Genomic DNA, 27487 nt, shown 5'->3' with positions numbered 1-27487 from the left:
TCAAAATGTTCAAAAAAAACAAAGATCCGTCCACAATGATTTCATATATCAAAAATATATCAATGGGTCTATGGCTACATAGAGAAAAAACGCACATACAATATTCAAATATGTACAAGTTGTATGTCAAATTAGCAAATTCATTATATACACATGGACTGTTGTCACGACTACGTTAACCTAAAGATACGAACACAGTCGCTTCAGAGTCGTCAGTACGTCGCAGTGCTTTGAAGTCCACATGATAATATTCAGTCCTGTTTGTGTGTTTAATGATGCTCCTGTTAAAGTGCAACAGTCAAGTGCTGGGACAAAAGTGTAAGTCTTCACGTCCATTTTGTGTTGGCTGTGTGCAAATACTCCTGTAAGGGGAGAGAAATCACACATTAACTGACAACGAAAAATGATTCAGCAAATGACTCATCACACCTGATAAATGCAAACTGGGCCAGGGAAGATGTATTGGCTTTACATGATATATATATGGGAAAATTCGTAATACTTCTGGTGAATTCTAACATAAATATAGCTGTTAAAGGGAATATTTGTATATCAATTACTCATCCTGTTGTACCTTAATGCAAATCATTGGTTTTTCTCACCTACCTCCGTGCAAAAGAAGATTCCAAAAACTCAGTGATATGCATTCATACTAAAACCTCATTAATATATAATATGTCTCCATTAAAAGTATTTTCCTACTCGTCTAATTATTCGTAGGGGGTTTGAAATAAGTTTCCAGCTTACGTTTAGTGTGTACTCTGTCTCTGGATTTTAGAGCCTCTGCCATCCCTGGGGTCCTCGCAGGGTCTTTTCCCACCGGACAGAGTGGAGACGTGGTGTTCAGGTCCTGATGTAACAAAGAGAACAGTTTAGGAAGCTGACCCAGAAATACAATTTTACTATATCTGTTACTTTAGACAAAAAAGAGCTTATGATAAAGGTATTGGACTTCACAGGCTGTTTCTAAGGAGGAATTTTCATCCAAAGATACACCTTCAACCAATTCATATTTTTAGAGACTATGGCGCAAGTAACAAAAAGCTATTGCACATAGTATGCCGCTCACCAGATGGAGCTGCAGCAGCGTTGTGTGTACTATCAGCAGAGAACCCCATCCCTTCAGAGGACGTCTCTCCGTTACCGTTAGAGATGGAGGGAACTGAAGCCAGAAGGCCTGAAGACACAGACAGACAGTCAGCAGCTGACACAGACTATAGTTACTTTAGACAAATACGCAATCAATGCAAATTACTGCTAGTTCAGAATGTTTACAATAACCAATGGTGAGTTTCCATGTTGAGTTTAAAATACTTGAACTACAGGTAGACCTGTAGCCTAAGGCAGGTTCTTGTTGGCTATTTTCTTTTCTCTAAAGGTTATAATTGTTGACATGATTATGTTGACGGTCTTAAGAATGCCTTGACCAATGAGATTTAAAAATGTGAACTAACCCTATTTAATTTTTTTAAATGTCATTGTAGTATTCCAATGTTATAACTATTTAGATAAATATATATTTTTTTTAATTATTTTATTTCTGAACAGATTTTTCTCTATTTTATTTCGCATTCTTAAATTGCATCAAAACATTTGTATAATACTGAAATGTTATCTAACTTGTTTGTGTTGTTCAACTCCTTACATAACCCTGAACCTACCCCTGCATATAAAATATGATTAATGGGAAAGCTGACAGAGGCAGAAAGGGCAAACTGGTTTAAGTCATTTTTAAGTCTAAATTAAAAAATAAGCAATGACCAGTTCTTTATGTTCTGAAGGGTAAAATCAGCCTCAGCATTTAAACCTGCATTATTTGTTTAAATAACGTCTTAAAAACTCACATGTATTAACTTTTCTCTGGTTAAATTAGACAACAATATTACAAGTTGATCCTCAGGTGGTATAATAAAGATTTGTAATAAGTGGATGCATCTGGTGGTCTGTCCTCACCGAAGCCTCTGTAGCAGGACAGCTGCTGGTAGATCTGCTTCATCCTCTCAATGTTGAGCCGGCTGGCCTCTGTGTGGTTCACCATGGGTTTGGGGTAATGCACTCCAATGATACACTTGGCTGCGTTCTGCACACCTTCTGGAGCATTCCAGGGATCATAAATGTACTTGGCTGGAAAGCCTCTGAGAATGGGCAGGTAGCGCCTGAGTGAAGAGATGAAGAAGAATTTATGCGGATGTCATTTATCGTTGTGGTATGATTTCACGACACAGGTTAAAAAGACTGTTAAACACCTGAATTGTCGTAACAACATCCATAACATTCATCTGCTACTTAGTAATTATTTATCTATTTATCTAATATATCATTCCAATAGCTTGCATATAGACTCTTATTTCACTATTTCACTTTTTTTAAACAATTTTTATTTTTGTATTTACTTTTTAATATTTACTTGCACTATATTTTTCTGTTTTTCTGTATTATTGTGTTGCACTGTTGGAGAAGCCTGTGACCTAAGATTTTCATAGACATAACTACAAATAAAGAACCTTGAAACACTAGCTATTAAGATATCAATTTAACATCCCAGTAACAATTAAAAGGTATCACTTTCTCAGCATACCGTATGTAGTCTCCGTTGGGGTCTGTGCGTCGGCCGAATCCCACCGGGCAGTAACAGTGGAAGAACTGCTGGAAGAAAGAGCTGCAGGAGAGCCACATCCAGCTGCCTGCGTTCACACTCCAGTCTGCATCCAGCAGCAGCTCCTCGAACACCTGAACACACACACAAGCCAAGATGTGGTTAATATCACATAAAGTAGTGTATACATTTGGATTTATTTTCTAAATAGCTTTAAAAAGGGTGTATTAACCTCATTGTTGGCATGTTTCTATAACCAGACATGCCTTAAAAAACGTCATTCCCTGTATTCTCCTGTAAAAATGTGTTATGATTCAGAAGGTTGGGTCATCTTAATAATCCAACTTGGTCATTTCAGTAGGAAAAGGAAAATGTAAATTGCAACAAACTAAAACAATATTGAGATATGAGCAAGAAAGTATATACTTAGATGAATGAATGAATTCAATGCCTTATAAGTATTTTTAAAGGACCTGTGGGTCAACCTGTAAGAATGAACAGAATAACAAGTACAAATAGCATTTAGAAATAAAATGTAGATAATAAAACTTGCAAATGTCTACCTTCATGCCCTCCTCCCAGCTGATCCACAGGTCCCCCCGGGTCAGGAAGCAAGCGACGGCGTGCCGGGCGAGGTGGTGGATCCAGCCCTCCTGCCTCAGCTGCGTCATGATGGCGTCGATCCAGGGGAAGCCCGTGCGGCCCTCCGCCCACTTGGTCAGCGCCTCGGGGTTCCGGTCCCACGGGATCTGAACACAGATGGGGTTGCTCTCCATCGTGTCGAAGCAGGGGTTGTTGGTGGCTGCCGTGTAAAAGAACTCACGCCACAGCAGCTGACCGTAGAGCGAGAGAGGGGGGGAGCTGTTCTTCTTCACCTGAGGATTAGTTTGTTAAAATCAGGAATAAAGCCTGAGTGAAAATGCTGAGTATTAGAGAAGATACAGAAGTCTACAAAAACGGCCAGGCATACAAAAATATATTTAAAATAATATATTGTTCTTAATCATACTTCCTTTTTGTGACTGTAACGGTTTGCTTTTGAGTATGAATTCATCATCACACCACAAGAGGGAGCTAGCGCAACATAGAAAGACGTCACCTCAATACAGATAATAAATAGGGAACCACTAGATAAAGTAACCTAAAACCCTTTTTATTTTATTTTTTATATATTTATAAATAATCCAGTAACAGTGCTTGAATCCTTACCAAAAACTAGCCTGAATTAAACGCAATTCACAAACAACTTATTCAACATCCAATTAAATTAGTTTTCTTAATCCATTAAATAGGAGATGTATATCATCAAAAGTAGTGTGCCAAGAGACTGTAGACTTCTATAAATGTTTTTATTTTTAATCCAAAATAATATAAATGTAGCATGAAAAATAAAAAGGACAAACCCTCTAATTTGTAACCTTTTAACCCACTTTAACCATTACAGTGTTCATCAGATATTTTAGATACTACATTTGTTCATTAATATGTTCAGATGTGTTTTAATGACTGACCTTCTTGTACAGGTCGGTAAGTTTGAAGTAGAAGAGGCGGCAGGAGAGGCAGCCGAAGCGCAGGTACGGGCTGAGGCCGGTCGGGCTGGCGAGCAGCGAGTTGGCGTTCATTCTGGGACGCTCGAAGTTGGCCACCCACGCCTGAAGGAAACAAGGAGGAATGATCAGGCATGAAAAAACTTGACAGCATGGTGTGATATCACAACAGGTGGCAAGGTTTATCGAAAACAGCCTTACATAATAAGGAAAACATGTTTAGTCAATAGCCAGAAGTAGCTGTTTTTTCTTTTAAATAACAAGACAGAAGCTAGTCCTTCTTTATCTGGTTTGACTGACCTTCCTCTCCAGATGCCTCTCGAGTCGTGTGAGGGCCTCTGTTTCTCCCCCCGGCCACACAGCGGAGGACAGACCTTCAGTATCAAAACCTGGAGGCATCACATTTAAAAAATATAAAAATTCTGACTATAATGTTGAATAATTTAAATGTGTGGTCATGCTCTATCTGAACACACACCACAAACCAAAGATTACTGATTCTCACCCAGCTCCTCCAATGAGGGGACACCAAACTTGTCATCGTGGTTCTCGGACAGCGGCGTCCTGCACTTCCCCATGATGTCCGCCGTGATGGAGTCTGCAGGCTCCTCCACCGCATCCATCCTGCTGATGAGGGTCTGGAACCGCTTGTAGGTCAGAGGTGACTGACCCCCATTTAACTTTATGATCCTGCAGGAGAGAAAAGAGAACACAAAGAGTCAAACACCAAATAGACACAGAGATAAAGTTCAATGTACATGCATTAAGATGTCACGCGGAACCTGGATTTATTTTTATTTTTTTACAAATTCTAACAACCTACAAACTTTTTTTTTTAAATAAATACTCCAGTAACAATGCCCTTATCCATACCAAAAACTAGCCTGAATCAAACGCAATTCAAAAAGGAAAACAACTTATTCGACATCCAATTAAATGTGTCATTTTTCTCCATTATACATTTGCTGACATTTTGCTTAAATGCTTTTTCCCAAATAAGTTATTGTGAAACATTCATTTGATTTTTTGATATTTGTTTTTTATTTCTGTTTTTTAATTCTTCCAACAGCTGCACTAAATATATTTCTTCCTACTGAAGAACTGGGTTTTTCATAACGAAAATCCTAAATGAAAAGAAAACCCAAAAAGATTTGGCTTTAAAGCAGAAGTGGTAAAGGGGTCAGGGGTGGAATGAACTCACTTGTTCAGGTCGTAGAGTGTGTGGGAGATGCGGACAGTCACCTCCACTCCAGCCTCACAGGCCAGTTTCTTAATGGCTGCATCTCGTTCTTTCCCGAAGGGCTCCGAGTCGTACTCAAAGGACAGACGAGAAATATTCCATTCCTGGAGAACCGGGAATTAACAAAAGTTAGCTACAGAATAAACTAAACAGGGTTTGTTTAAGGCTTTAATGGTGAATCAGACTTCACCTTGAAGAGTCTGGGAAAGACATCAGTGGGTTGGCCTCGGATCACAAACAGTCGAGAGTTGAGCTTACGGAGGCTGGAGTCCAAGTCCTCCAGACTCTGCAATAAGAACCTGAAGGACAACAGGGACAGAGAAACAACATAAAGCTGAATGCTCAAAAATATGACAAGTGGAAGCTGGAAAAAGAGACTGTGTGTTACTTTCAATCAAAGTTTGGAGGTTAAACAGCTAAACCTGATTAGGTTGTCAGAAAATTATGTTCAGACAACCTAATCCAAGAATCCATTGTATTCACGTTAATGAGGATATAAGACGAGATCAATATAAATTAAGGAGGGACGTAAGCATTTGGATTCTCTACACCCAATCTGCAGGCATTGTGTGCATCCTTTTTTGACAACTTGCTGTGAAAAGTGTTCATATATGTGTCACCTGGGGATTTAAATTCATCTCCCAAAATAATCTGAAGGTTCTACAACGTACGCAGAAAGGTTTGACCCAGATAATGTCTGGAAGCCGGGGGACACGGGAGGACAAGCAGCCATCTTATTGCTGCTGAAGAAGCGCATTTCGGGTAAATATGTCCTTGTTGTTAGATAACAAGGGGGAAAAAGACATCCTTGAAACTATAAAAAATGCATGAAAGCAACTGCTGCAGGGGACTCTATTTTTAACAGTGTCCTGGTATATGGTTTTATATAACTTTAAATGATCTCTCTCTCCATTTATACGGCAATTAATCCCAATGACAAATAACTGTCTGCAACCTTCACCTCTCACATTATCACTGCAGTATTTTGGACCTGAATATAGTAGAACTACACAGTGCAATTGAACATTCATCCCTTCAGAAAAGCCTAATTTAACCTCCACTGTTCATGAATAAAAGTGTGATATGCTTCGGCAGCAGAATGTCTTATACTGCAGTGTTACTTTCAAACAGCATGTTGACCTTTACCGTGTCCCATTCACAGAACTGACTATAATACATGATTAAAATCCAAGCGGTTCGTTAAAATTAGAACCGTCTTTTGTTTTTATGTTCCTTACAAAATAAGAAACCTTGCCATACACACACCTGCTTGCAGACCGAGAGGCAGTATGGTGGTGCTTCCTGCTCTGTTGCTATAGGTACCACACTCTGTAGGAGGCTTCCTGTATCACCCAGGTCTAATCAGGTCTTACTGATATTAAAACCGGCTCACTGGAGGCATCAGGAGGCAGACCCAGTCTTATCTGATGGCCACTGAAAACCTGTCTAATATCTCAGCCCAGATGTATCCTGCCAGTCTGGTATTGAGTCCCGGCATATCACTAATAAATCACAAATAAGCTTTTCTGAATTCCAGGGTCAACAAAGACAGACCATCGGACTAGAAAAAAACGCATCAAGGGTTAAGCTATGTTTATATAGGGTGATAAGATAAAAACAAAGCTCTTAGCAATTCCCAAAAATATTCATTTGCTTTTATTTTAGACCAAAAGAGAAATGTATGAATATTAAAAAAAAACTAATACAAATGAATAATGAAAATCATTGTTAGTTGTAGCCCTTGTTTGGGCTAAGTGTCATATGATTCACAATATACCAGGTAGTGATTTTCATTGAACAAATATGTAAATAATAGTGATGCGATTCTTTTTTGATGATCTGTAACAAAAAATAATTCTTTGATAATTTGGTAGAATACGATTTGTAGGCTGTAACATCTCTGCAACACCATAACACTTCATGAAGAGTGGTTTTGAGACATATTTAGCTTTTTAAGTAATATGGCCTCCTGCTATTTGGATATTGCATTAGTCCACAGTAGGCTTTCAATTACTTTTTTCAGCCCTAGCTCACGCTGTTACAAGAGTTAATAGGGGTCGTAAGCAGCAGCAGAGGAGGAAAAGTAGGTAAAAAAGACCATAGAAGGTTCACTACTAACACACTTACCTACTTGTGCAATGCATGGAGATGTCGGTGGAGAGGGAAAGTCATTGGAGGTTATGTAATCTGTGATTGGCCGCCTCCTGCACTGAGGATGCTCCCTACATCTGCTCACTGATTCATAAGCTACTCTAATGATAGCAGGAGGGTGAGAACAAGCGCTAATTACAGACGCTACAGGCTATAGTGAGCTTCTGATAGCCTTCAGCATTATCATCACGTTGCATCAGCGTGACAGAAATGTTCCAGAGCCTGATAACTATCAATACCACTATTTTAGTGTTTAGTCTAAGTGTCATAAAAACCTGTTAGTTTGTTGTTGTTGTTTTTTTTGAAGGGGCACATTAGTCAATTTGGATTTGGACAGTACAATGTGTCATTACAATACAAAAGTCCTTCAGTGAATCCTGCCTTCCTGCAAGTTATAATGTTCAGGATATGTTGAAATTGTTTAGAAGTGGTGTTGATTTAACTGTTAATTTAGAGGTGGTTGGCGGCACTGTTAAGTTGTATTAAGCGATAAAGATGACACATTTTCATACCTATGGCCTTAATAAAGACGAGATTTGGAATCTCACAATATTTTATGTCGACTTCTGATGTTAAAGAAATTAAAGGTAATGAACCAGGGATTACTGAGTGATCTGCGTGGGAGCTCTGTATCGTCACCCCAGACTGTTGATGCATAACTGTTGAAGGGTAACATGGACGCTCCTTAAAAGGCTGTCGGTGCTGCTGCCCTACTCTTCCAGTGACGGCATGGGACCAATATGCAAACTAGAGCGCACAGTGGCCAGGAGAGCTATGCCCAAACATCCGGCGAGACACCGACTGCACTGTGAAGCTCAGAGCTGTTCCATTCTGCTGCAGCAGGTGTGTATATGCAAGCCTTAATACAGGAGTTCCTAAACAGAGGCAGTAAACTGGCTGCAGGCTACAGCACACGTGTTCGGGGTGGTGATGAATTAATGTCTGGGTCACACAGAGCAGGCTGGGTAAATAAGATGCCAACGAGGTTCAGCAGGATTGATTTTAGGGCTATAAAAAGGTGGAGAATAAAGCCAGTGCGTTGTAAGTTTGCACATTACACTCACATAACACCTCACTCCTATCTCAACCACTTGAGCCTGTAAAGCTTCATACACCAGACTTAAAAAGCATGTCCCTATCTTGACCTCATACATGCAAACACTTAATGAATTCAGGAAATGTCAGTTACAATGACAGTTACAAAATGTAAGTATTATTCATGATTTGCCTCTTTACCAATGGTGTGTGGGTATTAGTGTTGACATTTTTCCAACTATTCAATAATCGTTTAAGTCTGTGGAACACCAAATGTAACGTGAAATCTTCAAATGTCTTCCACTTATAGTCCTAATATGCAGATAATCTAACATATATCACAAAAAGAAGTAAATCCTCTAATTTGACAGGCTAACATCAGAAATTATTGGGAATTGTTTCATCATTTCTGTTAAAGATTACTGAAACAATAGCGTTTGTTTTTCTTTACTATTACATTACCACTGTGTCTAGGCCAAAATAAATTAAAAAAACATTTCCCTATTTTTACCTCAGGATTTAGCACATTAGTCACTTAGAAGAGTGGAAAGTGTCTACTAATCCCCATGGGAGAATTAACTAATGTCTTTGACACTGCATCAGTCCAGTACAAGCAGTGCTGCTGCTGTAAGTAGTGAGAAGCTATAATGTTTATAGACGGCAATCCTTTTGGATTACATTACATGTTACTTGTTAGACGCTTTTATCCAAAGCGATTTACATACTCAATACTGTGGGCAATCCCCACAGGAGCAATTTGGGGTGAAGTGTCTTACCCAGGGACACAACGACATGCTGACTGCAGTGGGGTTTGAACCTGTGACCCCCTGATCCGAACACCAACGCTCAACCCACTGCACCACACGCCTCCACCATCACACATGAATTACAGTTTAGCAGTGAAATGAGGATCAACATGCCAAAATAGTGTTTACCCAATTTCAGATCTTACTCACCATTTAAGAAGGAGAAACGACCCATTAATTTTTACCACTATTAATTATGTATCTGGAAGTCAAGTGATGTTTGGTTTATGATAATTACTGGGTAGAGTAATCATGATGTAATGGAGGAGTGCAAACCAATTATCACTCATCTTATTGACAATGTTATCAATGGCTGTTCATTATGGTGTTAACAAATATCAAAATGATGTCAGTACTATATCAGTCATAATCCAGATGATGTAAAACAAACAGTTTTATGATATTATCCGATTGAATGTAGAGACAGACAATGTTTATCTTCTGAAACATTTAAGAGGATTACAATTTCCTTCTGTGCCATAAACAAAACATACAGAGTGGCAGTCAACATCTCAAGGAAACACCTGCTGTAAACAAATTCAAAATGCGGTTATGTTTTACATGCTTTCTATATTTGGTATGTTGTGTGCTTTTCTCTTGTAGTCACACAAAACATTGTGTGACATTTTAATAGATAAAGGTGCCAATGTGTGCACCAACAAGCACAACAGATATTGCATAATAGTTACAATAAACCACAATAAAGAGTCATCAAGGGGTCAATAGGGGTTATTATCATATATGAAGTAGAAATACATGAAATAAATATATTTTTAAGATGCTGACAACATCAAAATAGTTTCCAACCGCCTAATCAATTAGTCGACTCATCATTGCAACTTTATTAAAAAGGCACAGAAAAGCCAGAAACATAATTTCTTAGGGGTTGGAAGTAGCAGATGCTTGAAAAGTAACCGAAAATAATTATTGAATGTCCAAAAATCAATTGACTGATCAATTTATCAACTTAAAATCGGATATAAGCACAAAAACACAATGCAAATACGGCACAGTACCTGCATTTGGTGCAAGAAGAGTAACAAGGGGCAGGGATTTAGAATTATATTAAAATAAATCACAGCATCCAGATATTCATGGATTATTTAATGATCTGCAATTCATAAAAAAAAAAAATCATAATTAATTTTAGTCTATGAAACGTCAAAACATTGTCAAAAATATGCAAAATGTTCAAAAATATCACAATAACATAAGATCAAAAATAATCACTCATGTAAGAGGCTGGAATAAGAGAATATAGGAATTGTTTTAATACTTTTGTTTTGTAAAAGTAATTTAATCGATTATAATTTAAAAAAATCTAAATTCGATCGATGTATCCACTAATCATCGGATATAAGCACAACTACATTATGTAAATAAGGTACATTGCATGCATTTGCTGCAGGTGGGGTAATGGGTGTGCCATTAACCAGACGTGCATGGATCACAGTGAGGGGCTATGTGAATGGTGCCTCCTCTGTTACAATGAAATGCATGAATGCACGCCTGCAGGGACGTGGGAAGTAGGGGTGCTGAGGGTGCTGCAGCACCCCCTGGTGGAGGACAGGGGATCTCCACTTCTACAAGATATAATACAAATATAATACAAAAAAAACGAATTTCCAGCCTTGATTTAACAACATTCATAATTAAGTAAAGATAACACCCTTTTCACCGCATTTACATTTTCCATTTGCCCTGTACGATGGGCTGTAGTGATGAAAGTGGGGGATGTTGGCTTATCAGGCGCCCGCAGCTCACAGCCAAAGTGAGAGAGATAGAGAGAGGGGGTGCACCGGTACCGGCGGGGATTGTTGTTAGCTTCTGTTGCGCTAACGGATATAAGAAACTGTTTCTACAATAATGTGGAGGGAGAGTTCTGTCCTGTCAGACTGAGAGGCTCAGTGAGGTAAAGGACTCTGAGGGTTTAGATAGTTCACTTAGTCTAAATTATCTCAGTGAATCTCAAACGTATTGATCACAATTTATGTAAACAAATCTTTCCAAGGTACACCTTTATAATTATTAGGATAAATAAAAGACTGCCAAGGCACACCTTTATAATTATTAGGATAAATAAAAGCAGGTTTGAAATCATTCCAATGTATACTATAGGACAGTAAACCAAAAATATCGTTTAAAACTGGAGAGATTTAAAAATCTGCATAAATAAATAAATGTTAACTGGTAAAATAAGATATGAATGACCAACAAAAATAAAGTAAGTTACATTTATTTGTTATTGGCTATGGTGGGTTATTGGTTATGTTCACATACTTATTTGATTAATAAAATGCAAACCGATCTTTCTCATATGGGTGTTTAGAGTTGTACCCCCTAGATCAGTCTCTAGTAATTGGGCGCTCAAAGTGCACCAGATTGAAGCATTTTACTAAAATGTTAAAAACATCTTCCCGGGGGGGCACCCCCGGACCCCCCTAGAGTATGTGAAGTCCACCCCCCAATTAAAATATGTTATAATACTAAATACATTTGAAGCCTTTTTATATAAGCTGTCCACCATGTCAATATGTTTCTCTTTTTGTAGTGGATTGGTCTTTTGTAGAGGTTTTTCATTGCCAGCTAAAATATTGCCTATAGGGCAGCACATTGGTCAGAACCAGCCCTGGTGTCATCCCCACAGCACCCCCCATTTGAAACATGTTCCCACGGCTATGCACGCGTGTGTGGATGCTCACCTCCATCTGTTGATGCCAACGTTGGAGGATCCTGCGAACCAGGGGTCGAGGATGTAGACACAGCGGACAGTATCCGCCCCCAGAAGGGAGTCCTTCAGCGACGGGTTGTCATGGAGCCGCAAGCCCTTCCTGAACCAGTGGATCGTATTAATGACCATTACTCAAGTGGACGAGTCCTGGTTTTCCTTTGTGTTATTTAAGTCTATTTTCTTACTCCAACTCACTGTTTGGTTACAAAAAATATATCGAAGGACGTAAGACCAGATCACAGGGAATCCAAATGTCAAAAGAAAAGTATGCTTTTTCAGCTCGTATGCTATTGAAGCATACGGCTCGTTGCTTTTTAGTGACGCAGTCCAACTTTGCAATTAACCTTGTTCTAACAGAACTTTTTCCATAATGTCGAAGAATTTAAAAATAGTATAGGCTGATGAACTATTTGGGCAAGATGTGCAACCCGGTGGGCTTTAGGACCCAGTCCGCTGACAGGCAGTCATCTCGTTTTGCGTTGTATAACTTGTTTTTCTGAAAAAAGCGTGTATAATGATGCACTACAATGCTTCTGTATAGCCTACCTGCACTCTGAATGAATAGCAAGAAGCAGAGGGATCAACTAGCCTGTCAATTCAAATTGTTTCTGTTATCGGTCAGAAGTCACCGTGGAAACAGGCTGCTCCTCGCCGTGTTATGTAAACACTGTTCCTTCGATGTTCTCAAGAGGGTCGTCCTAAAACAACCTGAACATAAAAATAGCTTTGAAAAATCATTCTCCGTCCCGTTTGAGTCTTCTCCTGCACTGTCAGTCGGATGTTTTTGAGTACATTTTCCTCAAAGTCCACGAATAGATGATCGATCTTCTCGCCGCACCTACAAGTGTGACCCCGCCCAGACTAAGCTACCAGCTTTCTGATTGGTCTAAAATGCTCAGTGCGTTGTCTCAGCGATGTCACGTACTGCAGCGTGCTTTCCAGAAGCTGGGACAGTTGTACATTTAAAATGAACATAATTGTGTTTAAAATGTTGAATTATATCCTGTTATGGTAGTCCTGACGTCTTTAAAAAATAAAAAATACTGCACGTTTTGACCTGTTTTGACACAGGTAGGCTACGCAGTAGTAGCCTAGTATTTCTTTTTTTGTTTACTACAAGTATGACAAGCTAATAATACATTGTTTAATGATTAATAGTTGTATGATATGTGTGCACTGCACATACACTTAGAATACATATTGTTGGTGTATAAACGTAACACTTTAAATGTATCAACAGAAAACCCGACCCCTACACACTCAGCCAGCTGGCTTGTTGACAGTAAAAGAACCCGGATGAGCACATGAAGTCAGGCATGATGAGCGGGTCACGCGTCTGTGTGCGTGTGTCTCATCGTAGAGCTGTAGTTGTAGCTGACGCACAGGAATAAATTAAACCGTTGATTTGGTACACTCAATTTGCCCTTCTTGCAGAGAGAAATCTGCAAACATCTCTAAAATAGTTATAGCATTCTGTATGTTCAGATGTTGGCTATCAAGTACAAATCACAGCCTATTTGAACTTTAGAAACGATTTTCCTCACCACAGCTTGCTCAGAAGTGCTTTTTGAATTAAAATGCATGTTAGGTTATACATTCAGGAATAGTCTTTTCAAGATTCTGTGTATCTTAATGTTGTCTTTTGTTTCTCACATTGCTTCTCTTAGTTTTATTTTAACATTGTGTGTCTTATGTTAAACTGTTTGATTTGCATTGCTGTTACAATATGCTATACAAATAAACGTACCTTGATGTAATTGGTAAGCTGATATACAAGTAATTGTACCTATGTTACCTTACATAGAGAGCTTTAAGTGTAGGAGGTTTATTTACAATGTTGTATTATGATAATATAAGAAGTAGAAGTAGTGATATACACCACACTGTCTTTTTTTTAATTTATAGTCTATGCTTTTAGTGTATGCTCTAAATAAAACATAATCTCTTACTCAATATATTGTAATTTTGAAAGACATGAAATGCAGCCTTTGGACTGTAGTACCTTGTTTATGTCACTGAGTGGCAGTATCACACCACTAACCCCTCCCTCTAAGTTAGATGATAACTTAATGTAGGCCTACTACATCCATACATGATAATAAGAGTTATTTTCCTGTTGTCTTTTACATTTCATGAGCCAACATTTCCACGGAATAATATGGTGTTAAACATATTGTATAATGATGTACAATAATACAATATGAGTCAAAGTTTCTCACAGTCACTTCACAAATATATACAAAATAATGAACATAGAACAAGCAAAAGGCTTAATAAAATATAGAGAGACTACAGAGTACTTCACTCGCAGGAACATCTACCAAAACACAGTATGAAATTATAAAATTGAAATGTAACCGAGCAGCATGACTAAAGAATTGAGTGAATAGGATACACTCATTCTGCTGGCAAAATACTAGCAATCTATCATCTTGCTGGGAAAATCATGATCTTTTTTTGCTGTTACCAGGCAACCAAGGCTTAATACGTCGTGAGGACAAGCTTTGGAGGACCACGGTGCATGTAGAGGAGCAGCTGCCCACCTCCACCACTCTCACCTGGGTTAGTCAGCAAGATATGCTGCATTGCATCAAGAGATTTGGCACACTGCTGGAGATGAACTCAGTTTCTGTCACACACTGGAAAACAAGACGTGTTAATGACGACATTCAGTTATAAACTCTGTATATGTATAGATGGAGTATTATGCATCATGCATTTTAGCATTTAATAAATAGTTAATTAATTTCTCTGGAGTTCATTATTGGTTTTTCTTATCACTGGTTTTCATCTCATTACCTATCCCAATCTCCCTTATCTTGACAGGTAAATAAAGTCATATTCACACAATAAAAATCTTCTGTTCTTATCTGGAAAAAGTTGTATCCACTAAAATTCAGAGGCCCAAAGTATTTCTATGTCCAGTATTAATAGAGCATCTGCTCTAAAACATACATTAGTGTGGAAATACGTTATTATAATTTGTAAGCCAACCCTACACACTAGCACAATTTGTTTTTACACTTCTCTCTGTCAATCACCAGAGTGGGCGTTGCATCATTTCTGAAAACTCCAATGTAATGAGTTGCTTTTTTTCAGTGCTGGCATGGGTACTGCCATGTCATGCAAAGAAAATCTGAAAGGGCCAATGGCATGGCAGGCAGTGTGGACAGATGGTTGGTCCAGCTCAGACGTACAAGGAGAAGCCCCGGCAGAACGCATGAATCATCGTTCCACCAACTGTTCCCCTCAGCATGTCTTCAGAATCCAAATCACCCACTCATTGTTGTTATGGCCCGGCAAATAAAATATGTAATGTTGGAGAATCAATCCAACATCATGATAAAGTGATGCTAAACCTTGACGCAGGACTGTATCAGTAGATGTTGGACATGTGCTCTGGACAGTAAAATATTTATGATCTAGCATTAAAGGTTATGGTGTTCCTCAAGAATATGCTGCAGTCCCTTTCACTTCATCACTAGTTGTGGACAGCATGCCAACAAAGCTTTTCACTGCAGGACAGAGTTGTGTGTTTTATCTTTGTGCGATTCAGGAAAAACTACACTTTCCACAGCAGGGTGGATTGTCAAGAGTTTTGAGATTGAGCATCCTGCACACTGCTCTTGCTCAGCCTCACAATGTATTGATCATATTCTGCTATGTTCTTTTCTCATGACACAAGAGCAACATGCATCTCAGATAGTTGGACGAATAACTCCTTTGAACGAAATCCAGAATTTAAAAACATATTTGATTTCAAAAGGATATTATTTGTATTTTTAGATGAGCATAATGGAAAAAGACAAAGACTTCAACGTGTCATTTAAAATTATAGGCACATGGCAATATTATAAAATATATTTGTTTTTCATTTAATCTATTTCTACTTGAATTGAGGAAATAAACTGCACATTAAGCAGGTTTTTCAAACTAATACACACCCAGCAGCATTGCTGCTATGATAAGAATCAGGATAGCTGAAGGAGAGTAATGTCAATTACCTTTGACCTCTAAAAAAGAAGTTATTTTATCAAAACATGCACCATTTATGTTTGTGTCCCTTCCAAGCTTAATGCTCTTTCACAATGTGACATTTTTTCCTGTGATAATATTCAATTAAAAAGGTTGGACATGTTTTTTCCTCTCTCCTGCTGTTACTACATTTTCTTCGGAATATCAAGAGAGCATCCACATTTCCCCAATGTGTCTTTTCAGTGGGAAACCTCCTCTCATCCTGACACTGTCTCCATCCCTTCACTGCAGATACAAGGCAACAAATATCATATTGGCTGGCAAAGCAACTGCATTTCTGATTCTGCAGTTCAGCCTCAGCAGCACCAGGTAGCCTTTGCTCAAAGGTAGCAGCAGGTAGATGTCAGTCAAAGTTGATGGATGTGCGGATTGGCTTGTTTCTGCCCCCGGGGCTGCAGGCTCCTCCTCCCTTCCAGAGTCCTGAGCTTGTTGCAGACAGTGTGCGCTCTCAGGTTACGCGTGTGAAGTTGTGGACTGGAGGATATCGAAGACACGCAGCCACTTAGAGTAGGAGGAAAGTACAGGCTCTATTCTGACGTTTCACTCTTTGAATCTGGGGAATACAACCACGCAGCGGCTGCATGGGAAACAGCAAGAAAACGACTTTGTGGCATTTAACTGGGAGACCAAGCATACCCAACAGTATGCGGTGCAGTTATGGCAGGCAATGGTAAGACAGTCGTGAGGACGCTGGAGGATTTAACGCTTGATTCTGGTTATGGTGGAGCCGCGGACTCGGTCAGGTCGTCCAGCGTGTCGCTGTGCTGCTCCGACACGCATCAGTCCATCGTGCATGGGGGTAACGGCTGGCATCTGACAGAGTCCATGCACAGCAGACAGAACAGTTTGGAGACAGTCAACACCGTCCTGGCGGAGGACACGGACATACTGGAGTGCTCGGGTCAGTGCGCCAAGCTGCCCGAGCTGGAGGACGTGCCATGGAGCCTTGGCGAGGTGGAGGGCGCACTGAGGAAAGACGAGGAGCTGATGGTGGGCGACCCTCCACCCGAGGTGCTGGCGCGGCTCTCCGCTCTCATCAGCAGCGCTCTGGTGAGGGTGGCCCGGGAGGCGCAGCGGCTCAGCCTGCGCTACGCCAAGTGCACCAAGCACGAGATCCAGAGCGCCATCAAGGTGGTCCTCTCATGGACCATCTCAGTGAACTGCATCACGGCGGCCCTCAGCGCCCTGTCCCTCTACAACATGAGCACCGGGGACAAGTTCAGCCGCGGGAAGTCGGCGCGCTGCGGGATGGTGTTCTCGGTGGGCAAGTTCTTCAGGTGGATGGTGGATAGCCGGGTGGCGCTCAGAATCCACGAACACGCTGCCATATACCTCACCGCCTGCATGGAGAGTTTGTTCAGAGAGGTGTTCAGCCGCGTGCTGCGCAGCGCGCTCGTGGAGAGGGACAACGGCGTGCCCAAGTTTACGCTGGAGTCTCTGGAGCAAGCCATCAACAACGACTCTGAGATCTGGGGGCTGCTGCAGCCATATCAGCACCTCATCTGTGGGAAGAACTCAAGTGGTAAGCTCAGTGCCAACCAGGTGTTATTTGTTTAAACATGTGAAAGAATGTGATTTGACCCTCTTTTGTCACCTCTGCCCAGTACCAGCCAATTTGGCAATATCCACCATAATCTAACTTAACTTTACCCCTGAAACAACTCACACCTTATTCAGAGGGAATTCCTACTAGAAATATCTAGGAACAAGTGACTGCACAAATGGTGACAAATAACTGAGTGATGATCTACTGGAATGTGATTGGACAATCTTTTGTCACTTTTGTGCTCCAAGCCTATCTACATCACTACACTTGTAAAATCCTCCATCATGTAAGCCAAACCGTATTCACTTTTCCCAGTTCCACTTTATTCTGATGAATGTCTATGTGTTTTGACAAGAAACATCTAGAAACAAGTTGCTGCATCTTTAAACCAAAAAATGGTGACTCAGCTGGAAGTGATGAGTCTTGACAGGAGAAAACTGCATTTTCTATCACAACAACACACTCATAAACCTCTATGCTAAGTGGTATTCATATCTTTGAGGAGAGTATGGTTTCAAATAGCATTTTTGATTGATTTTTAAGAGTATGTGATTGTGAGAATATTCTTCACAGTGCATGAACATGATAATCTGCTCAGTTGGAAAGTATATGACTGCAAACAGTGTAATTATGTTATAGGGAATAACAACTGCTTAGCACGTGTAATTCACATCCAAACAAAAGGACTTGACAGTCTCTTGAATATTTATTACCCCCAGCTTAGACCTCAAGGCCCACCTCTGAAACAGGAGCTGCCTATTATTAAAGCCCTGGGGCAAGAATAGGTATTTGGTTAAAAAATATCAAACAGGCTCAAACTTCTATTTACTTTGAAACTGTTGTGCTCTCAGACTTTCATTTAAGACGGCAATATTAATGATTGTTTTGCCTTGCGTGTGTAATATAGCTGATATGTGCGTCGGGATTTAGCAGAAACAGGCTTTGTGTTTATATTGTTTGCTGGCCTCGTTGGTTATGCTATTACTGTCTCACTCCAGAAGGTGTAAGCTGTCAGTGTGGGCTGGCCCTCTTATCCAAAGCCCTCAACGAGTTGGCTGGAACTATAAAGCAGAAGGGACTTGAAATGTTATTCTTCCAGTGAGAGCCAAGCAATATTGACCAAATAATCATATTGCAGCTCTTTTGCTAATTGTTGAAGCACCATTGTTTTTTACTTTCAGCAACTTATTAGAGGTGGTAAACAAAGATGCTCAGGGGATTTTGTACATGTGAATAAGTCTTCTGGATGAGCTGCATGTGCATCTCTAACAGCAGCAGAAAAGATTGTTCAAGAAGCAGTCAGAAGAAAAATTGATCTGAAACAGCACTAGGTTCCCCAGGGATATGACGTGATTTGAGATTCAATGTCAATGGATGCGGCTTTTGCTCACACAACAAGTTATTTTATATAATCCAGAGTCTTCAATTTCTGTCATGCAGAACTCATAGACCAATAATCCGCAGCCTAATGCACCAACATGGCAATAGGATCAGAGCTTAAGCAGTGAGTTGATGCCTCAAGCAGAAATGGCAAACATTAGGATGGTTCAAGCTTCTCTTATTTTAATATGTGCTGTATTACATCATAACCAACTGAAAACCTTTGATATTGTGTCTGTTACAAAAAAAAGTCAAACTAATGAAGACAACGTAATAAAGCCACATGTAAAGCAAGGTTTCTTGTGAATTTGTAGATTACACTTGAGTTTGATCAGATTTTCTGAGCTACACTCACAGAAATGAATCATGGTAGAGTTTATTTTTAAGCATTTAAATCTATTTTATTTTATTTAAATACTCATATTTTTTAAATGTATGTATTGAAATTAATTATAATCTGTATAATTCCTGTCAATTCTAAAATATATTGAATTACTTAGAGGTTAAACAATAGCAGTACGTCTTTTTTTTCATTTCTTTTTTCATTTGTATGCATTAGGATACCTCAATGTTTGATTTCATCATGCTACAATTCCATGGAAAAAGGATAGATTATAATATTGAATTTTTGCACAGCCCTAGATTAATCAATAATGGAAATCATTAGTTTCAGCACTAAAGAAATATACCTTTCATTATCAATTAACCTGCTAGTTATTTTCTTAATAAATCCATTGATCTAAAAAAAAAAGAATCTTGGTGATAGACAGAATGCTGATCACAGTTTTACTTCTAAATTGGATGTCAAACATTTCTTCTCAAAATCTCCTCATCCATCCTCTTTAAGAAATCCTGTGATTTTGATATTTGGCCTCGGTGCAGATGCTGCTCACGACTGTTGCTTTGTCTTGAAATTGCAGCAGAGAAATGGGGACTCCTCTGCAGACAGGATGCAGAGCCCAGCGTGCACCCCCCCCCACTCCCACCCGGTGTGATGGTGCAGAGGAGGCTACAATTTGCACTCAAACAAAACTGCATGATGTCATTCTGTGACAGCAAGGAAGGCAACGCACTGTTTTTTTATGGTGACTTTCCATTTTATATCCAACATTTTAATAAGCTGGATTCGTCACTGTTGGGTTCATGACCAAACTTAGAGAAGAATAACTCATTGAAATGTCACCTTTGAAAATGATAAATTGGGTCTGAGTATTCACTCAAATGTCTGTTGGTTCTGATATTCTCTGTTTTCAGCCTTTTCAAACAAAGCTGACTGAGACCATGAGATTAATGTATGTTTAGTAACCGAGAGCATAGTCGCACTACTTGCCTTCATTTCCCTTGGTTAACAACAGCAGTGCAGCACATAATGAACTTCCACACGTCTCTCTGCTCTCCCACATACCGTAGGTTCGTTACAGCTTATTTGCTGACTGATTAGAAGAGCTAAATGTAGGATTTTCTTCACTTCCTTTGCTGCTACTGTCTTAACCGCATTCTGTTACTTTTATAACATTTGTGTGCATATTCAAGTCGTGCTTTGATTTGTGTGATGGCCGAGTTTTCGACGAGTTAATAAAAATCTTCAGGGTTTTGTCTAAACCGGGTAACAGGGGCGCTGTGCCCTCTTAATTTCAGCGTGCGCCCTCATACCAAAATGCCGATTTTCCCTGTAAGATCTTAAAGTGACACCAGAAAACAATATTTCTGTCTGTCAAAAAGTGTATAATTACTCAAAAAATATGAACATTGTGTCAAAAAGACCATCAGACGGCACTTTGTTTTTACTGAGCTCCGACGTCACGTTGTTGTTTACATCTACGGCGCTATCTTGTTCTCGCAAGAATTTATATATTGTATACACAAGATCAGCGCCCTCATACTATATTTGTATATAACATATCTTTTGGTCTGATTTGTGTATCCAAATGCTTTTCAGATTTAAGGCACAAAATGCCAGTGTTGCAACTAGTTTTTTGTGTTTAACCGCAAACTAGTGACATCTCGATTCATCACAAATGAACTCCTCTGGACATGCCACTGTCCTATTTCCTAGCAATGACGCAGGTAACTCCCAAGAAAAGCAGCAGTTTGATAATGTTTGTTTACTGGACTGCCACATCCTGACTTCATTCTGTATTTAAAAGCTGATATGATGTAATGCTACACTGACAAAAGCAACAATACATGCATTGTACAAAGCAGTTTGCCTAGTTGTGAGATATCGGTCAAAATATTTTGTGTCAAATTGTTGCCTCCTGACTTATATTTCTCTGCAGGGATTCTGACTCTTTCTTCCCAGTCATGTTAACCCACCGATGATAAGTGACGTCAGAGACAACAGCCTGGTCATCATCTTCCAAACCTACGGGGGCAGCGTTTAAATTTGGGATCCCGAATGACTTGATTGTTTCTGATTATCATTTGCTGTGACCTTCCCCATAGAGCTTACCCAAGCTCTGCAGGCCAGATGACACAACATAATGGAATTGCGTAGCCTGCTAGTCAGTCTATTAAATTAGCAGTGGGGTTTCTGCTCTCCCTTCTTCTCCCTCCACTCTCTGTCTTTCACACCATCTTTTATTGTGTTGCCTGCTAGAGGGCAGCCTGCATGTTTGCATATTTATTTTCCACTGTGGTTTTTAATAAGCTCAACTCATATCCACACGATCCAGGCAAAGCCGTTTGTTGTCCATTCTGTTATTATTTTCCTCCTGTCCTTCCCCTCCTTTGGGGTGGACTGGCAGATGAGCTGACAGATTGCTGTCATTCAGTTGGAGATGCGAGTGCCCGGGCAGGCGAGCTAGTGGTGATGGATTGTTATGTCATGGTAATTTCATAAGACCAAAGACTGCAGCACCCACCCCGCTGCACTTCCAGCCATGATCAGTGTTTACGAAGTTATGTGAGGTTGTTTTCGGGGCTTAGATTTATTTCATGAGTTGCCACCAATACTACATTTGCTTGAAAATATTAAGTTCCACTTGATATGCTTCGCTGTGATTCCACTGGTCGGGACTCCACAAACACCTATAACTCTGCTCCGGGCAAGTGGGGCTGGGATGTTGCGGTTTTATTACTTCCGTGTCATTGGAGCGTGGATCTACTTCCATTTTCAGAAAGTAGGTGAAAGCACTGGGTCAGGATGAGATAATGAGAATAGTGTGAGAGCAGTGAACGCTCAATGTTGTGAGGGAGTAGAGAGCGTGAGGAGAAACCAGGCTGGAGTGTCAGCTGGTGGAGGTGGTTGGCGCAGGTCCCTCAGAGATATAATTATCCAGCTCTCTTTAATCAACGCCTGTGCTTATCTGCTAGTCATTAAGATTAGGAATTAGCAGCGGGAAAAACCAGGGAGCTGCAGAGAACAAAGATGGTCATTCCTTTCAGTGATTTTTAATACCCTTTCTTGTGCAGGTCCACGTTCGTATGTTTGATCAGATCCGCCTGTGAGGTCCAGATGAAATGTCTTTCAGGAAAACAGACCGTGAATATCATCATTGAATAGTGCCACAAAGAATCTTGATACGTCACTCATTTCGACACCCTCAACAATAGATGCCTGCATGGTTAATCAGAAAAACAGCATGGAACACAAGACAGCATGCTTGTGAATGCGAGTCAGCTTTTGCAATGTTGGCTGATACAGCACATCTGGCTGTGTATCTAATCCAAAAAGGTCAAGTGTCATTATGAATTATATCACGAACTATACGGGAGTTTAAACTACATTTGTACAACTAGAGCATTTTACACATACAAATGTCTAAAGACTTAAACTGTCTTCCAAATGAATACAAGCAGCACAAGAACATGTAATTTATTTAAACAAATGTGACAACTTAAAACCCATTGAAATGAAACAATAACAAGAAGCTACATTACACTATTTAAAACCACAAAGCATATAACATTAAAACACAAAATAGTGTGAAGCTGGTATATCCATGATAAACTGCTATCATCAGATCTTTCAGCCTGGTAATTTATTGGAGGGGCTCGAGTCTAGTGGCTTCACATTATTTGCCTTTGACAAACTATGTGACTGAAATTCCAATTGTTATCAATTACTGTCTGTGAAATTATGAACATATTAGAAGAAAATTTGACAAATAAACCTCATAAACATGTGCAAATGAATTCATGAAAAAAGTATAATTCATTCAAATTATTCGTGAAATAATAATGGACATTTTAGACGATTATAAACACGCACAGATGTTATTAACAAAAACACAAAAAGTATTTTCAACGATCTAAAAATGCCCTCTAATGATTGTTCGTTTGTCCACTCGAGTCATTATTAATAAAGTTGGAGGAAGTAAATACAAGGATGTTACTTACTTACCTATATTCAGTCAACTGGCTTGCACGCTAGCATGAAAATGGACATAAGGAAACAGTTTTGATGTGAAGAAACGCAGAGTCAGTTCGAAGACAAGGTGTTGAGGCAACTAAATTAATATGTAGCGCCGAAAAAGTGAAACAAATCAGCGTAGTTCAGAGACAACCGTCTGTACCTGGCGAGCTAACACATTAGCGGCAAACGTTAGCATCCACGGTTCATCAAGGACACCTGCTGCCTTCAACTGGCAGTTTAAATGGTGAGTAAACAGCAACAAAAAACTGCTGGCATTGTGTGTCGATTGTGCTGCAATGTGCTTATTAATTTGCATACATTAGGTACCGTTTTTTGCTTCTCATGTGTTGGTTTATCGTCACAAAAGACAGAGCTACAGTAGGTAATTCCCTCAAACTGACTTCATGTTGTATTTGCTCCACTGAGATTATAAAATGATTGAAACATATTGCTAGGTAATATTCTACTACACAAGGACATTTTTGAAGGATGTCATTTCAAATAGCAACATCCCTGCAAAAAAATTAAGACAGTAGTAAAAAAGACAAAACAAAAACATTAACAACCACAAGATGTGACAACATTAAGATGTCTGTTTGTCATTAAATGTTTGTGTTTATGCGTGCTGGGTACGGGATTGGGTAGAATTTAGCCATGTTTTCATCTCGAATATAAAGTCCATAAAGCTGCCGTTCTACCAAATAACTTGTTACTGAGCTAAATGGTTTTTGCTCTAATAGATAAGGCTGTGTGACTGTGTTGTATGTATCCCAGCATTTTGTATCCCACCCTCTGTTGGCCATAGTCCTCCTATTATCTGAGCGCAGTGGTATGAACTCATTTAATGGGGGAAGAGACAGCAGTGCATTAGGTGCACACATTCTGCTGTTTTGTTATGAGTGTTTGTGTCCTCTGCTGTGCAGTCAGTGTCTGTTTTCTTTCATCCTTTTCTCTCTTTTTATTATTCAACTCCCTAATCATGGCCATGTTGAGAGACATGCTGGCACTGATGCGTGTAATCAGCTCCATCTGTTGACCTTTGACCCTGTGGTTTGGGTGTGACGTTGCTACAACAGGTGGCAGATCGGTATTGGAATTGGCTGTGTTGGATGGAGTTCATCCTCTTACACTCAGGAGAAAATCAATGGAAACAAATCTGCAATGTCAAGATGAACTAATTGTACAGTCCCAAGTTAACACATACATCCAAGTGATGCCACGGTGAGATTAGATAACACATCCTGAAAGTCTGGAGGATCGCTTGGCTTCTTTGATGTCGACAAACTTGTGACAGCGGCTGTCAGAACATACTGTGGTATTTGATGTTATCTGTCTGCAGCACACAAACGTAATTCAACTTTTATTCTCTCATGAAGCAACATCAGTTGTGATGCTACTTCTTCTCAGAAAGGACTTTTGCAGGTTAGTGTTGCAGGATGTTGAGAGACTTACACGAGGCCTCAAAGGTTCAGTTCACCTACAAAAACAGTATATTTTCTGTTCATGCAGAAAGTTAGGTTTCAGTTTTGACTTCAGATCACAGAGGCCTTTTTTTTGTGCAAGTGATTTACAACTAAATGAATTGAAGTAATAACACACTTTAGAAAGATTTTTCTTCATTTGCTTTAATGGTTCAGTTAAACCAAATGACAAATGCATACTTTCTGCTTGGAATCAGGACTCGTATAAATGGATGTCATTTCAAGAAATAATCATATTTATCGCAGCCGAGAAACTACATGCATATTGAACAATTTTGCACCTACTTGAGTTATGCCAAATGCATTTACAGCAAAGGCTTAACACCATACTGCACTAGTGATGTGATTCAAAATCAAAAGTGAGACTTTATATTGCTGCTGTCTCATGCAGTTTGCAGACCTATGAGGTTTACATCAGGCAGTTTGCATTTGCTATGAAAACCACAGTATGTCTTTTAGCTTTACTGTTTTTTCCCTCCTTGCTAGGTGTCTCAGATTTCCGTTATCACACCGTACACTCAGGCCTGTGGTTGTTTTCTGAAACATGTCACGCTGCATTCTGATCACACCTTCAGTACAAACAATGTTTAGGCTTTCTTTGTGCTTTTGAAAACAATCCTGGTAATGATATTTCTTGTACAAATATATAACTGCTGGACTTGAGCATTCACTTTACAATCAGCAACTAATATATTAGAAACACAACTGTGACGAAATCTATTGACCGGTTTTGAAACTCAGACGTTATTATATGAGTCAAGCTATTGAACGATTGTGAAACGTTTTATTTAGGGATGTCATTCTTGGACAGGGAATGTGGATGTTGGTCTAAAAAAAATATCACATCATATGACACTCATTTATTGTGTAAGTGATTGTTTTTTTGCTTTGTGGGACTTTTCTAGATTGCTTTCTGAAGTGTTCAGTCAGGCGGTGGCACTTCTAATTCTTTGTGTTTCTCATGTGGTTACTTTGTTGTCATGCTGTCCAAGAGGGAATTTCTATTGTGGGTCAAGAATACATCAGCCGAACAAAAGCTTAAAGTGGGCATTTATCAAAAGATTTGATTAGAAGAAAAATCAAATCTGACTTCTGACTGATTGCCCACTTGAGTGTAATGGTTCATTAAATCAATTGTTAGAGAACAACTAATGCAATTTAAGCTGCATTCAAATGAATTCAACAATACATTCATGTTTGTTTTTGTAACTCATGAACATTCAGCCCTTGTGATTTTGAATTTTGCAGTGGGGCAGATGACTTACATTGTTCCAGATCATGTGAGTTGTTTTTAAAGTCAGCAGGCATCAATCTGAACTCCCTAGTGCTTATTATCAACACACTTATTATCAAAAATACCTGGAGTTTAAAAGGTTTGTGTGGAAAAATACATTAAAATCTCAAATAAATAAACCTTTATTCCCATGCTTTAACTGAGTTCTCTGCTATCACTATGCGTTGTTGATAGTCTTTGCTGACTGAAACTCAAAATGAGTGAAAGGGACAGATGCTTATCTCTCCACTGACATCTTTCCTCCGACTGTTTTTCTCCTACTTATCCCTTCCTTCTCACATTTCCCTTGAAGGTGAACGGAAATGTGACAGTTCCTGAGTCTAAATTTCTCTTGTGAGGAAATAAAATCTAGGTTGGAAATGTGGCTACTTGGAGCATAAATGCAATCCCAAGAAGTAAAAAGCTCACGTTAGGCTTTAAACAGACTCCATGACGGTCACATGACTTCATGTCACTACCACTAAACTTAAGGAGGTTAATGAACGGCATGATTACGTTTTATGAGTTTCATTTTGACATTTGTTAAGAACCGCCCTTTTTAAGAAACATAGAAGCTTCAGACATTCACCAGTTGGGTATTAACTGACACTAATCTTGTAGAACCAAACGTTAAAATCATTTAATCTTTTGTTAATCATAGACGATTTTTCTGGCATCTTACCAAAAACACACTCATTTCCCGGTTTTAAAACTCTTTCCTGCATCTCCTTTGTGTTCTGCCTGCTTAGTGACATACATTATATACTTACCAATTACTTGATAATAGCAATTTTTACTTATCTGCAAAACTCTATTGATATGTTTGCGCTGCAATATCATTATCACTTTATTTGTCAGACCTTTGCACATAGCAGTTGCAAATTATGGAATTCACACGTCAGTTTCCCGTTTGTCTAGTATTATACCCAGAAGGAAGGCCAACATAATGCTTATTATGACAAAGCAGTAGACTTTGAAAAGCCCATTGACTAAGTAATATATGGTGTACCAAACATTTTTGTTTTTGCAAAAATTCACTGTTTATTGGGTCCTTTTTCTGTTAACTATCCAGATATTTCAGCAATTTTTCTTCTAAATGTATAGGGTAAGAGAAAACACATCTCCTTACCCTCCACCTCTTCTAGTTTTCTCCCCCCAATCTTTGGCCTTTAATTCCTCAAGCTGGCATTTCTTCTTCTCTTGTTTCCTGTTAAGTCCTACCGAAACAGGAAGTATTTTGTGTTTGTGTTTAAGGTGGCTCAGAGCGTCTTCAGTTGATCCCGGCTTGTTCGTAGCTTGTGTTGACGCC

General features: G+C 39.3%; 2 protein-coding genes across 2 annotated transcripts; one reads left to right on the top strand and one right to left on the bottom strand.

Moving 5' to 3' along the window:
• Nucleotides 1–260: 260 nt before the first annotated feature.
• LOC104953787 (cryptochrome circadian regulator 1) lies at nucleotides 261–12974 on the bottom strand. Its single transcript, XM_010780795.1, has 12 exons — nucleotides 12078–12974; nucleotides 5574–5682; nucleotides 5345–5487; nucleotides 4649–4833; nucleotides 4444–4532; nucleotides 4108–4248; nucleotides 3160–3471; nucleotides 2579–2730; nucleotides 1954–2156; nucleotides 1070–1177; nucleotides 748–850; nucleotides 261–362 (listed from the first exon to the last, which is right to left on the bottom strand). Exons 1-11 carry the CDS (start codon nucleotides 12233–12235, stop codon nucleotides 750–752), a joined length of 1701 nt encoding a protein of 566 aa, XP_010779097.1. The 5' UTR covers nucleotides 12236–12974; the 3' UTR covers nucleotides 261–362; nucleotides 748–749.
• A 3431-nt stretch (nucleotides 12975–16405) lies between these two features.
• On the top strand, nucleotides 16406–17698 carry LOC104953791 (ankyrin repeat and BTB/POZ domain-containing protein BTBD11-A-like). The gene has a single exon (XM_010780797.1). The coding sequence runs from the start codon at nucleotides 16799–16801 to the stop codon at nucleotides 17696–17698; it is 900 nt and encodes a 299-aa protein (XP_010779099.1). The 5' UTR covers nucleotides 16406–16798.
• The last annotated feature ends 9789 nt before the right edge of the window (nucleotides 17699–27487 follow it).

This window comes from Notothenia coriiceps, unplaced genomic scaffold, assembly GCF_000735185.1.
Source record: "Notothenia coriiceps isolate Sejong01 unplaced genomic scaffold, NC01 NC01_scaffold00022157, whole genome shotgun sequence".
Taxonomy (NCBI): domain Eukaryota; kingdom Metazoa; phylum Chordata; class Actinopteri; order Perciformes; family Nototheniidae; genus Notothenia; species Notothenia coriiceps.
Note: the sequence above shows the minus strand (reverse complement) of the source record. Positions and strands in the feature narration are given on the sequence as shown.